A 15,238-nucleotide genomic window follows, 5' to 3' on the forward strand; every position below is an offset into this window, starting at 1 on the left:
AAGTACAATATTCTGATTTTACGGACAGAATTATGGCATGCTATCAGCTTGCACGACTTTTGTATCTGTCTTTCAGAGGAGAGACAGCTGAGATTCCTTTGCACACAGTGGTTTTTACTGGTGAGACATTTAGTATCAAATACAACCCATCACACCTAGCAACAGTAGGGCTACTAGTGTTTGCAGCAACGTTCATCCGTGGTATTTAGACTGAATGTCTCTTTCCATCCCATCTGTAAACTCTGTTGCTAGCTATGAATGCCAAGCACAGAATGCTTGATGGGGAGTTGTTATCCGAGATCTCTTTTAAATTGTCAATTTGAAGTTCTTTTTCCTGGCATGGCTGTTTCCAGTACTATCCTAGACACAACAATTAGAATATTTTTTATTGTTTTTTTCCCATCGTTTGGTGGCTGGCCTGGAAATTGTTGAAGTACTGCCATAACTGAACAACTCACCAAGACAAAACGTAAAGTGTGATTTACAGAACCCGTATCTGAATCAGCGGCATACATAGAACAGGCATTTCTTTGGAAAACAGGGCTTAAATTCATACATTACAACGGGCTTCAAAGAACTGGCCCCTTAAGGGTTAGCAAATGCAGTAATTACATTTATAGCATTCATTTCGCCAAGTTTTTAATAAAAACCAAAACATATGTGAAGATACCGGTTTTAAATTGCATGTTAGACCACGATTGATGGTTACAGAGAATTTTTCTAAGCATATATATAATTATTGAATATATTATGGAGTGGATGAGGATTAAAAATAATGGCTGAAAAATACAGAGGTGAGTCAAACACTTATACATAAACCACCTCAAACTGTGACTAAACTGGGAATGACATGGAAGTATGAATATAGCTCTTCGCTAATGCATGGAACATCAGTGGAAGAAAGGCATAAAGTATTATCACAAAATAGCAGAAGACAACCACAAAATGTGTACTGGCTTTACCTTGATCAAAAGGCTTGTTTGGATTCCAGTTTCTGAAATAATCATCCTAAATGGGAAGGGAAAAAAAAAAAAGGAAACTCAGGAAAAATATAATCAGGCTTTTCGGTATAATTTTACATTACTAAGCTACAAATGAATCAACTCATCTTTTGATCCTAACATTTTTAGTGCAAATCAGATAAGACTATCAACAAGTTGTGTCCTAAAGAGTAGTAAATGCATGTTAGAAATCAAAGACAAAAAAATTCCTTGGATTCAGCGCCTTTTCTCAGTTTTAATTCTGAACTGTTTTTCAAAGTATGCCTATTATTAAATATTTTCTGGTAACTCTCTATTATTTCATATCAGTCTCCAACTTTTGCTAACAGAGATAAGAGCATACTGTTCAGATAACGTAACATGATCCACATCATCGTGTTGTGGCAAAAGGTCAGCAAAGTAAATCCAAAAATACTTATACTCATTTGGACAGATGTAAACCACATCACTGTAAATGTACAGCAATAATATCATAAGCATTATATTTAAAGTGCAGTAACATGCAGGAGAACTTGCATTAAATACTTTTGTCACTTTTCCCACAATTTAAAAAATCTTCTTAAATCTGATGTAAAGTTATTATTCTGCTCTGAGTCTTGTGGTTCTCTTTTATATAATTCTGATTGGACTTTAAAAGGAGAGGGCAAGAGCATCAGAGGGCTTGGCCAAGTGATTATTCTGTTGCAAACGAGTCTCTCTGCAGAAAGAATGGAAAACTCTTCTGTGTTGGATCGATTTGTACTCTATGTACTCAGCAAATATTTATCTGAAGGCAAAGTTTCCCCCGCTTCAGAGTGCCATCAACCCTAGTCCTGAAGAACTGAGATTCAAGCCCAACTGTTACATTTAGTTTCAGCTTATTCTGTATATCTCGCTTGTGTCCTCTTTGGGAGGAGGCGATAACAACAGAAAAAAGTATTTGAAGTGAGGAAGCATGGAAGATGTGATAACACTGTGGTATTTTTCTGCATATTAATATTTACTTTTTAATATATCCAGTATTCTATATTCATTTCTTGAGGGCTGCCACGGAAGAGATGTCTTTATCAAGCTGTCCAGAATGACACCTAGATTTTTTTCCTGCCAGGAGGGTAACTGAAAACCCATCAGTGTCAATAAGACACTTAATTTATTTCTTCCACTGGGCTTTGTTTACCATTTATCTCCAGTACACTGAATTTCACACGCTCAAGCTATTCAGTCACCCCAACCTAGAACATTTTTGAGACTTGGAAGCCAGCACGTTTTACTTTCTGGATTCGGAACAGCCCAGGGGACTGTTACAGGAGGAGTGGGGACTCTCCGTGTCCTCACTGAGCACTGGGAGATGTCCCTCGGGGCAGTGAGTTTCTTTCTGAACGCTGTGGCCAGCGTGAGGAGCAGGAAGGACTAACACTTACAGCACGGAGAGCTCTGGGACAGGCAAGGATGGGCAAATGCTGCCTGTAATGAAGGGGGCTGGATGGAATTGTGCATGGCTATCAGGAGGAGATGTATTTTCTTTCTCCAAGGATATTATATTCATGCTTGGTGTCTGTACTGACTTCATGGACAGTGGCGATGTTCCACAATAATAACAAAGATTGTTATTCATAATTTATTTCAGATAAATCAAAAATATCTACACTTTTTCTTCAAAAACAGGGGTTTGGAACCAGAAATAGAATCACAGACTTGCCTTTGAATTCCACAGCTTTGATAAGACAAAAAAATCCCTCATGGTTATACAATGCTTTGTAATTGATTATGATGTACTGCTAAATTCACCAAGCATTAATCACTTTTCAGAATGTGGTGGGTTTTAAGCTTTAAGAGCAGAGTAATTTTTTTCCAGCAACAAAATATTCTTTTCTTGCCTGCTTACATTTTTTCCTAGGTGTTGCTTTGCTGCTGGGTTTTCAGCATCAGAAACTGTTAAATAATTCAAATCCCAAGAAAGATTTCTTATGCTGTTGGCATATGGAATCAGTTTTGAAATAAGGATTGGAAAGGGGGTGTATCTCAATTTCAGTGTCAAAGGAATATTTTACAAAAAATGCACCTTCCTCCCAAAAAAAAACAACCCTCCACCACACAACCAACCCTATAAAACGCCCATCTCCTCTGTAAACCTATTCTTTCTCCTTTCTGCAGACCTGTTTAGTATTCCTTTTTGAAAATTGAAACTATATTTATTTAGAATATGCCTGAAACTATAGTATGGTAACATAGGAAAATACACAAGAAAAAAATATGGAAAAAACCCTAAAAATTAGAATAGAGAAAACCTTTGTGATTTTCAATATATAAAACTCATTATTATTTATAGGAGTAAATAATGACTATACATAGAGCAATACAGTCAATAGCAGTTCAAAATAACTTAAACCAGTTGGACAACAGAAAATACAGCACTGGAGTTTCACTTCAACACTGATACCAGCAAGAACTGTAACCGAATGGTTATGGCACTATAAAGGTGAAATTCGCCCTGTAGATACGGCTGAGCAGAAAATCTATGTCTCATTTAAATACCACCTAAAGCTCTGACTTGAAAAATAGACAGGGCTTTGTGCTATATTCTGCAAGGTGCTGAAATTTATACATTAACCCAAAATTACTTTTGTTAGGAGGAGGAAGTCTTAACATCTCCCAGTGGATACTGTAACTTGACAGCCTGCTGATACAGCAATACACAGTGCCTAAACATGACACTGATTTCCAGGTGTATATCATCCTATATATATATATATATATATATAAAAATATACAATCAGCTTGATTGAAGAGATTTAACATTCCCTTCAATAAAACAGCTTGCTGATAAAAACGACTGCTCAGAAATCTGTTCCTCTCAGAGCTTTCTACTAGGACAGATGCTAATACACTTAAAATACCTCATGCCTGCTGTAACATATGAAACTATTATGTCATTTTAACATTAACACGTTAATAAGTAAATATTAACACTTCAATAATTAACATGTATCCATACATTTAATTTATAACAATATTAACAGTGGATCGTAGAAGTTTGAACTATAATATGAATTATGATATGTTACAAATACTTTTATTCACTCTATGGATATTTACAAGTTAAAAGTGAAAAACCTACCTCAACTTCCTGAATACGTAAGCATTACAAATGAGAAAAGAAAAAAGAATGAAATAAACCAATATAAAAATATGTTAACATTCATCAATTTTCCCCTTGGCGACCTTTTAAATGTGAAATCACTTATTTCAGATAACCTTCACCTCCACATGAAATAATTTTCTCTCTTTTCTGACCCTTTCACCTTTGACCCTTCCACCAAATGCCATTCTATTAGCACATCTCTCTCACAGAGCACCAAAACAAGGCACTTTCATTTCCGGTTGGCCGACAAAACCACCAGAAATTGTTTTTTTCATACGCTTATCTGTTACATACCTGATATAAGATTTTTTTTTTTTTCCTAGCTGACTTTAAACACTATTTATTTGATGGACTTTGAAAGTAAGGCAAAACCAGGCATGGATCCACTTCAATACAAGAGGTGACAGCAACTGGGAAGTAGTTTTGCTGAACAAATATTTAAAAATATCTTTCTCCTTGCACAGAATTCACACTATGAAGCTTTTGCCTATGGTTCAGCGGTTACATATGACTAAGACAATCTTTTAATTAACTGAAGGGACTCGGCACACCTAAAATCATGCATGAAAAGAGAAGAATTGATATCACAAACCAAGACTGAATCCAACTCCCTTAGCTAAACCCAGTTAATACAAATGTGACTTGGCCTCTTCACACAGCCAGGAATAACCATGAACCCCAAACCCCAGAAGTCACCTGTCCCTCTCACAGAGCACAGACACACTGAGGGGAAAGGGACGGACCTTCACTCCAAGTCCTGTGACTCCAGGTCCCCGATGGACTCAGAGTCTCACATCTCAGGTAAATACTCAGCTTCCACCTCCAGGAAAAGAAATCTGACTCCTGTCAAACTGGCCTCAACCCAGATCCTGAGGAAATGTTGAGTCCTGTTCTGTTCTCAGTGGGCGCAGGATGAGGCCTCTAGCAAGATTCCTTTTTTCTGCCACCTTATAAAGTCTGCTGCCTGCCTAGGATAGACACCCACCTGGGACAGCAAAGCAGATAACCCGAGACAGTGACTCGCCCAGAGAACAGCTCACTTTTGACATCCCCTGACCTAATTCAATTGCAAGATTTGGGACAGGAGCTGTTCATCACCTAGCATCATGGAATTCTACTTCAAGATTTTACCCTCAGGAAATTCAACTGAGAAATAAGTTATGATCATAACAAATGAAAAAAATTTAGAAAAGCAAATATAAATTGCTAGACGTGAGCTTCAGTTCTTTATTGCATTTTTATTATTTTTATTTGAGCAATCAAGAGATGAGATGAAACACATTTTGAAGTGATTTAAATCCATTTTACCACATCATGCATAATAAGTTATTCTTTCTTAACAAAAGCAAAATATTCTTTTATCATTCAATACAAATTGTCAAATCAAGCTGACTTTGATATGCCATCAACAAAGTCAATCAAGAGTATAATCATATGTTAAGCTAAGTATACACAGGGCATATTAAAAAGTTCCTAGTTTAAAAGCTCCCAGAAGTTTTCTTACTTTCTTACAGGCAGAACTATCAAAAGCCTCATTCATCAGAACCCATAGATTTATCAGAATTCATAGACTGGCTTCTGATTTGCAAAAATCAAACCTTGAGTAAGACCTGGGTGTGAGACAATTTCCTGTTAAGTCATATCAGAAAAGTTAACACATACAAGTTGACCCTAAATCACTACATTGATGTGACTGCTCTTCTCTCCTATTACCCTCCGTATCACTACAATAACAATACAGCTAAAAACCTGAAACTAATGGTAAAACCAAACAGATTTATCCTCTCTTCCCCCTTAACTAAGAAAGTAAAAAACAGCTGCTTGTTCTCCCAAAGTTTTAAGTATTTGAGTTATTGCCACCAAACCTACTCTACTGTCACTTCTTGGTTTAGTTATTACCTAAAGACTTAATATTTTGGAGGAGTTAACGAAGCATGGTTAATTTAACACACAGGCACTCTCTGCTTAGTTCATTTACTTGTCAAAAAGAAGCTCTTACAAGACACTCTTGTTTATAAATAGAGTCGAACATTAGCTAAATGGGTGCATAAATATTTATATTTTGTACCACTAACTGAGCTCATAAGTTATTTGTATGAATCAAGCAGAAATAAGATGCTGACTGAAAAAAAACTCCACAGAAAATCTACCTTATTTTGTACCTTTCAGAAGCTCAGTTCAGCATCTTCCTCCAAGGCCTGGGAAGATCCCACTGACCTGGATGAGCCAGGGGCACTCAGCCATCACAAAATCCTCATCACTGATCCTTCCCGAGGAAACTCTTGTACAAAGGGCGTAACTCCAAGGACTGTCAGATAACCTTTTGGAGGTAATCTTCATTCCCAGCTCATCCTAGCCAACAAGAGCTTAAACTTCTAAGTATCTCCAGGAAGGAGGTTTATTAACACTGGTCTGCAGCCTGCTTAGTATTTTCCTCTTCTGTTCTCAATCTATGATTAAACCTTTTACCCTGATAAAGACCAGCTGGGAAAAGTGGTAATTCCCAGCTCATTGCTTTTTTTAGAATTATCTCCAGAAAGATGCAGCTGCATTTTCTGCCTCTCTACCTTGCAGTACAGAAGATCATTCCAACACCGAGCAGTGTTAAAGCACCAGCTGCTGCTTGCTAAAGTCAATCTAGCCCGTATCATAAATATCCCCCCAAGGCCTATTGCCTGTTTTAAGCAAATAGTTTGTGTCAGCAAATTACACATCATTTATTTATTTATTTAAGAGGAAGAGAAAATATTTTACCCACTGACTACTTCAGTGAATAAAGATTTCCCAATGGTAGCTAGTGCCCAGAGCCTGCATTAGTGTCAAGAGCTGACTCCAAACTCTTAAGCACATGAAGACATCTCCAACCACCTCTGAGCTCGTGCTCTCTCTCCTGGGAATCAGGGAATATGCATCCAAACAGGATGTTTTTGCTTAGGGAATTAGCAGTCCTTGCACTGTGGATATTTTATTTTAAAGTTGGTAGGGGAAACCTTTGAAAAGTTTCCTGATAAAGTTCCCAGAAAGGCCAGGAATGTAAGGGTTTAATTAAACAGTTAGCAACATTAAGTGGTGAAATTGAAAGAAACCGCTCCAGACTGAAGCAGTACCACATGGAATGAAAGGTGTGGGCACATCAGGACCTGCCTAGTAGATAAGTCACTAATAAAAAGATAATTAAATGCTTTAGCCTAGAATGAAATGGTATAAACGATTCACATTGGACTCATATAATGATAAATACATTAATACCTGTTTATTATTAACAGTATAAAATACATAAATACATATCCAAATAAATCCCAGTTATGTCTGGCATAGAAAAAGATCTTTGACCATGTACAGCAATCTCAGATGCCCCATAACACTCAAATTCTCAGCACATGTACTTTTTGTAAAGCTACCACTAACGTGAAAATAAAAAAAAAAAAAGGAGTCTTCTGCTTAATATGGCCCAGAATGTTACTTTTTTCATAGTTTCATAAATTAAAAGGGTTTTTTTTGTTGGTTGAGGGTTTTTTGTGCTATATCAAGAAACAAGATTTGTCACTCCTGGTTTACTGGAAGACTTTTCCAGAAGTTTCCATAGGCAATACTAAGAAAGTGGTAAGCAAAACTCTCAGCACAGGCTTTCTTACCTAGTCTCCATTGTGTCTCTTACCAGTCACAATGATTCTTTGGGGTGGCAAAAATTTCAGAAATTAAAAAATTTTAAAAAAATTGTTAAGTAGGTTACCACTGAGCCCACGTCTGCCAGAATAAGAATTCTCATTCTTTAGAACTCAATCATATAGCCTTTTACACAGAAATCTTCCAGCTGTTCTATTGGTTTTTTTGTGGGTTTGAGGGTTTTTTTGTGGGTAAAAAGACAAATATAGCAAGAATTAAAAATATTTCTTAAAAAACCCCAAGCCACTCTTTGTTTATCCATAAGAATGAAGCCAGAGAGTATGTCTACAACGTTGAGGGCAAACAGATGCTCATTTACTCTGCTTGTGCTTCAAGCAGGATGAATGAGGGCCAGCTGTGAGCCAGCAGCTACAGAGCTGCTTTAGCACAGCACTGTGCCAGCGTACACAGCTGATATATTTGGGTGGCTGGAACAATCACACAACTGTCTATGCTAGCTTGTGCTGAAATACCCAAAACTGAAAAAAAAAAAAAGAAAAAAAAAGCACTTTGGTTTGATTATTCTTTGCTGTCCCTTTTAGTAGACTAACTTTAGAAATACATTATCACTTCTGCCTGAACTCTTCCTCTCATTAGCATGTGCTAAGAAGCCTGTTCTCCCTGCCTAGAGTTAAATAATTCTTTCTAACTTTACTTTCATCAAGTTTTTCACATTTTAGTATGTCCCACCAGCTCCAGAAGGTTATGCTGCAAGCATTAAAGCCCTCACAAGCCCAGAAAGGTAAAGCTCGGGAGTCTCCCAAGGCACAGGTTCACTGATTCTCATTGCATGGGATGTGCTGTACTGTCACCAATGTTACAACTCTTAGACCAGATTGAAAAACCAGAACATTACTTGGTTGCTTATGTTGTAAATTAACAACACACCATCACTAGCGACAGCACCTCAGCCACACAGAACTGTCTTGGAGGCTCTCCAGAGGCACATGCAATGCATTTTTTTCTCCAGTCACGAGTTCCCCTTTGCAAAGAGCCCCCACTGTGGCTATCAGAGAGGCAGCAAAGGGAGGGAGGAGTAGGGGTGGAGGGAAGACAGGCAGTGCCATACTCCTAGCAAGGGCTGAGGATCAGACGTGGTGTAGTGATGATTTACCATCTTGGCTGAAACTATTTGCTCAGACAATCAGATCCTGGGGCAATCTGCAGGGAAGGTCAAGAGTTACTGACCCCTAAACAAATTTGTAGGGCCCTACTCTCTCCATCAGTTGGTCCCAGACACTTGAGAGTTTCTGATTTCTTTGGTTACTCTCCAGTTATACCCCAATGCGTATAGCATGTTCATGCAAATCTCTAATTAACCAGAACTCCCCATCCATCTCCCACAACAAACACAGTCTGAACATCAGTGAGGGATCCCAGTGACAGACAGTAAATTAAATTTATAACCACTTATTCAAAAACAGGACTTTTCTGAAGGGAAGGTGTAGGTGGCAAACAGGAGACCAGAATTCTGGGTCAAAGAGGACTGAAGCTCCACAGGGTGCAAGAGGTCCAGAGTGCAGCAGCTGTCTGTGGGCTCCTCCCCAAGGAGCTCCCACCCAAGGAGCCCAGCCCAAGCAGGGTTATACAGCGTAGCAAAGCTGAGTGTCCCATGGGAGGCCACAGAACAAAACTACTTCAGTTAAGTAAGCTTAAGAAGTCCCTCTGACAAAATGATACTTGGCACTTGTATTATCTATCTGTTGTGGAATTTATATAACCCAGTTGGAAGACAAAAGTCTGTCACGGAACTTACGTGGAATTTACACGGAACTGGGAAAATACTGTGAAGACCAGTGGGATTTTTACTTCTCATCTAGAAAAAAAAACCACAAGCCCTCTCTCTTCCCTATGAGCTTTGTGCTGGTCCTCAGTGTGACCCGTGAAGAACTACCTGAATTGTGCAGCAGCAGCTTCAGCACAGTGCACAGACAGAAGCAGCCCTGGGAATCATTAACTCCCACTTTCACAGACTGAGTAGCGCCTCCTCGAGCAGCAAGAAGCAGAGCCAGAGATTAGACAAATATCGTCCTCCCCTCCTTTCAGCTGGAATTCCTTAAAGCAGCATTATTTCTGATCTCTGAACTAACACTACACCTGAATTAGCAACTCGGTAGCCAGGCTAACTCACTGAATCTAGTGATCCTTCCAAGGTTCCAACTAACGCACAAAAAGACCATGAATGCCCGCTGCGTGAATTGCAGAGTCACAAATTGGAAACTTGGCCTAGCGTTGTTTTCTCACATGATCATTTGCTTGTTTTCCACTTACCAAAACCACTGTGCCTTTACCTGGGATTATTATTGTGAATATTGGTGAAGAACAGCACCCTGCAGGTTCTCTCTATACAGACAGAGAATAGCACTGTTAATAAATTGTATTCTCAACAGGTGTAATATTTAAAACGTACCTTGAAAAGAGAGCTACTAAACTCTTTCCACATCTTAATTTTCATTCAAAGACTCAAATTACATACTCACAGAGCAATTGTTTTTAGGCAGCTTGAAAGCCAAACACATTAAGCTTGAAGGTTATAAAGCCATTGGCAATGTTACTTCACTTCCAGTATTCTTGTTGCTTTGAGAGTACATTTGCAGTAGCTGTTTGTGACAGATTCACTGGCCCTTTTTCGCTGAACATTTGGGGTCTGTATCTGGAGAACAACATCCACGTGAAAGAATCCTAATGCTGCCACTGCTTTCACGCACGAGAACTGCTTTACAGTGAATAACAGCATACATAATGATTAAATACATAGCTATTTATTGTTTTATTTTACAAGAAGTCTTCAGAAAAATGTTCTGAGTCATGTGATTATTTTTTTTAAATTACCATTATAGGAATGATCTCATTATGAGATAAAGTGATAATTCTCCTAATATCAAAGTTAGTTATAAAATAAAAGCTATGAATAAAATCATACTAATATTCCACTTAGATATACAAATCCTCATGGTTAAAACATACAAGGGAACAAACAGCTATTGTATAAAATTAACTTGTCTCAATTTTATATTTACTGACACAATTTTCTGAGACCTATAGAGACAGTTAAACTAGTTACTATGTCCTAAGTCTTTAAAATTACTTCTTTAAATGCATAACTAATAACTGGAAAGAGACTCTATGAATTATATTGAATTATGAGCAATGAACTGTCCCTGGGAGGACACAGACATTTGTATTTCATTTGTAGCTTTGAGGAAAATCTAGCTCCAAGTATTGTTGAGAAAAACCTTTCCAAACGGTGAAGTCAAACGAGCCATGCTGCTGTTGAAAAGGACAACTTTGCAGCCCTTTAGCCAGTTTTAGACAGTATTTGAAATTTCTTAGAACTGCATCAGGAAAAAGCAGTCGTATTTAGCTTGCCTATGAAATAACCAGTTGCTGACTGTGTGAGAGAGCCGTACACATTTTGAGATCGGAAACCCCATGAGCCATTACAAATGTGTGGTTTCCATTCCAGTTTGTAATATCATTTAGCTAATTGTCTCTGGCATTTTATCCATTTTAAAAAAATGAACACAACATCAAAAATCATTACGCAAAACTGACAGCAATCTTAATGGAAACAAAACAGCTAAATACTCGCAGCAGTTGCTGCAGACAGAAATGCTGTCCTCCCTCGAGAAAGCGCTCCTCACTTTATCACCAACAATTTGACCATGTAATCAGTTATTTTAAATGCCTTGATCAGTTTATAAAAGTTACCGTGTGCTGAGATTTTCTGTGATAGTTGGGGCTGGTTGATTCAAGTAAAAGCCCTCATGACTCTTGTTTTGTTACTGACAGACTTGTGTTATCTTTATCCATTCCCTGAGAAGTCATAGGAGGTGCATGAAGGTAACGTTTTACCGATGGAACCTCGTTAATCTATTAAACCGAAGAAATAAAATAGATTATTCTGAATATTAAGAAACTAAATTCTTGTCTCAGCTGTAAAGTAAAAAAACCCAAAAAGTTACCTTTCATAAATGATTGCTACTTGCCATCTGGTTGAAGCAATAGTATTTTGGAGATAAAAAGTTTTGGTTGGAATGGTATTTAAAAAGATTTAGCTCAAATGATCAATAAAAAAAAAAGGGGAAAAAAAAAAAAAAGATAAAAAGGCCAAAGAAACAAAATATTCTGGTTCAGGCAAAGGATAGCTAAACTGCAGTAATGGCTCCAGTGGGATTTAAATGCCAAGGCTGTTAGCGTCCACAGTACAAAGATTTCCATATGCATTGATCCTACTTTATTTTAGCAGAAGACAGCACCTGACTGCCCAATCTGTGCATAATTTGTTCTCAAGAAGTCCACAGAACACTGTCCAAAGGCAACTTCAGATCCATGCTGAACGTTTTAAGCCACAAAAGTCAAACTAGAGTTCCACTTGCATCTGCACTGAAACAGATGATCTAACAGCTTAATTTGCACACCTCCATTTGCTAGCAAGAGCCCTAGTATACATCAGTATTATGGGATAAGGATTTTACTCCATTGTCAAAGCATCCTAGTATCTCCCCCCTCAAGCAGGGAGACAGTGACCCCTCACACCCTATACACTAGGCCCAGAACTGCTCACCCCAAATCCTACATCGTTGTATCAGTTACAAGTCAATATACTAATGAACATCATTATGTCAGCTATACTCAGACTGTATTTCCATTTTGCTTCAGAATCATGACAAACGAGTGAGCAGAAAGATTTAATCACGATACACTGGTGTTACATGCTTTCAGAAACTTTGAACATTTTATTTATGCTTTCATTGGTTCTCAATCCAGCCTTTAAAATTCTTAATTGTGTACATAGGGAATTTCACACAGTACACGCTCCAGAAACAATATTCAGTATGAACATTGTCAATTACAGACACATGTTCAGAATTGCTCAGAAAAGGATAAATTAAAAATATGAAATTCATATTGTATGAAGCTTCCATAGCTGTGGTTATGACGATAAAGCAACATTCAAGCTAAGTTCTTCTGTACAAATTGAGAAAACTAAGTGACCTTTCATTTTTTACAGTATCACGCTTCTTGGATCAAGGGCAGACATCTGAAAGAGTCTCCTGTAGGGAGATATAATGCACTCTTGAACTTGCCAGAACACGCGCCTCTGTGCGTCAGCAATAAAAGGTCAGTATGTAGTGTGGCACGGCATGGAATGAACAATGACATGAGAAAGTAAGATGTAGCAAAACTTTATTTTACAATCTTAGGAACCTTCTGACCAAGCGGCTATAGCTCCAGAGAATATATAACTTCCAGATCTCAAAACGGCATTTTTGAACTGTTCTGCTGTAAACAGAAGTATGTTCCTGATCTCTAGACATTACGGTTGCTGACTGTTAAAGGGATTAAATCATGAAATGGGTCTAAAGCAAGGGAAAACGGCTTTTTCACAAAGAATAGAACCTGAAAATAACCCAGCACTGAGAAATATCTGAAGAGTACTGAGGGTCATAAAGACTTCTTTAGGCACAAGAGAACCTTTGAATTTTGATCACTTGTAATTTTACACCTGAGGTCTAGTAAAAACTGTCTATTTAATTCTAACAACTGAGAAAATAGTTCAAACATACAGTGTAACTGATCTCCAAACCTTACAGATGTAAAATCAGAGGAAATATGTATCTTAGAGAGCAGCTGCATTTACAGAATACAGAATTAAGTGCGATGATGATCTCAAGAAACATGCTCTAATTTGAACCCTCCCTCCAGCCCAGACACACACACAGACATTTACTATGAATTTCACCCATCTATTAAGAATACAGTGAGTAAGCCTCAACAGGAATCTCTTATTCTCAAAATACTCTTCTGTTCTCTGTTCAACACCATGCACATTTTTTACTAACCCTTCTGTTGGTTCCATGGACTGTAGTACAAAAAGGTCTGAGGCAGATACTTTACAACTAATCTGCCCAGTTCTGTGGGAAAAAAAAGTACATGTTTGTTTTCTTCTTTCTTGAGTGACCTAATTAATGAATATATGCCTTAAGTGCTCTTTATAAACAATTTTTCGTACTGCTAAGCCAAAGCCTCAACTTTATTCGTGAGTGTCACAAGCTGTGGAAAGCTCTGAGAGTCCCCACCAAAATAAAACGTTTTACTTGCAAATTAATAATGCAGATTTCTTTAATAAACACCAGTATTCACCCAAGCTAAGAGCTGAGATCTAGAGACACATTTCTATTTGTTTCAATATATACAAAAAAGGGCTTAGAGAGCAAGTTCATCCTAACAGATTTTAGCAAAAGGAGATAGAAATCTACCCTCTAAGACAAATGTCCTGAGATAGTTCAATCTCACCCTTATTAAATGTTTGTTGTTGGAGACAGAAAGATTTAGCATTATCTTCACATCAACCAAATATAATCTCTTCCCTGATTTTTAGCTCCATTCTGCTTCCATTGAAGGCAAAATCCCCTGCTGTTGTGTCCTAGAGAAGGGGATTTCTCAGTTGCTGAAGTGGTTGGGAAACCAGGAGGTGGCTTTTTCTCTTGGTTGTATAAACCAGAATATGAGTGGGATTTGGGTAGTGTTGAGGAACTTAGAGAAAACATTCCAAGACATCCCAAAAAGTAAAAACACCTTAAAAATATATCCACAAAAAGCTGACTTGAGTCAGTGCAAACACTATAAGATTTAAAATACCTGCCAATATGGTGTCATTACAATACTGCGTAGAAAAAAGACATGGTTTTAGTAAGGCAGATAAAACAATTTTTACATTAAACCAATAATATCTATTTGTAGGTCCTCTAAAACAACTTAAATACCTAAGAAAGCACAATCTGGAAATTATGCTTCAAACCCAGTAACATTACAAAATCCGCAAGAAAAATTTCATCTCCACAAACACTATGAAATTGCTAATTCACGTATGCTTGAGATTTCTGAGGAACTAAATAACAGCAGCTCTTGCTCATTTTTTTAGGCACTGGGGAACAGCCAATAAAACCAGCATTTCCTGCACTGAAGCTACTTTTTAGTAGCTGTACATTCTTCTTAAGAGTTTTTCATTAAGGTCATCCCCATTGTTCATCCCATTATTTATGGGACAATTTGAAATGTGTTAGCTTTGTTATAAGCTCACCATGAAATGTGACTTATAATCACGTGTTAACAGGGAAAGACAAAACAGGAACTTTTACAATTTACTAAGAAACAAACAACTGGGGACTTGCCTGTTTCTACCTGAATTAAAGAAAGTCAGGAACGTGAATGCTCAGCTGCTGCAACATTCATTTAGATTATTACCCAGCTTAGCATTGTCGTTTCTGAAATTCTATTTTGGCAGATTCCAGGAATGCTGTCAAGCCATTTGTCAGCTCAGTCAAACATAATATGAGCTGGTAGAATATTTCAGCAGAGGTGAACTCATTTTCAAACACCATTTTGAGAAGTGTTTGGAAAGGAAAACTGCAACCTGAAATCAAGAGACAAATATCCAGCCAAA

General features: G+C 37.7%; 1 protein-coding gene across 1 annotated transcript in view; it reads right to left on the reverse strand.

The window, feature by feature from the left end:
* The window catches only part of SPOCK1 (SPARC (osteonectin), cwcv and kazal like domains proteoglycan 1), a 317,830-nt gene that overhangs the window by 210,145 nt on the left and 92,447 nt on the right, over positions 1-15,238 (reverse strand). The window contains exon 3 of the mRNA XM_074916102.1: positions 963-1,008. Coding sequence (XP_074772203.1) covers positions 963-1,008 — 46 coding nt within the window. The remainder of the gene's footprint in view (positions 1-962; positions 1,009-15,238) is intronic.

The sequence above is a fragment of the Athene noctua genome, chromosome 12 (assembly GCF_965140245.1).
Source record: "Athene noctua chromosome 12, bAthNoc1.hap1.1, whole genome shotgun sequence".
In the NCBI taxonomy this organism is placed as follows: Eukaryota; Metazoa; Chordata; class Aves; order Strigiformes; family Strigidae; genus Athene; species Athene noctua.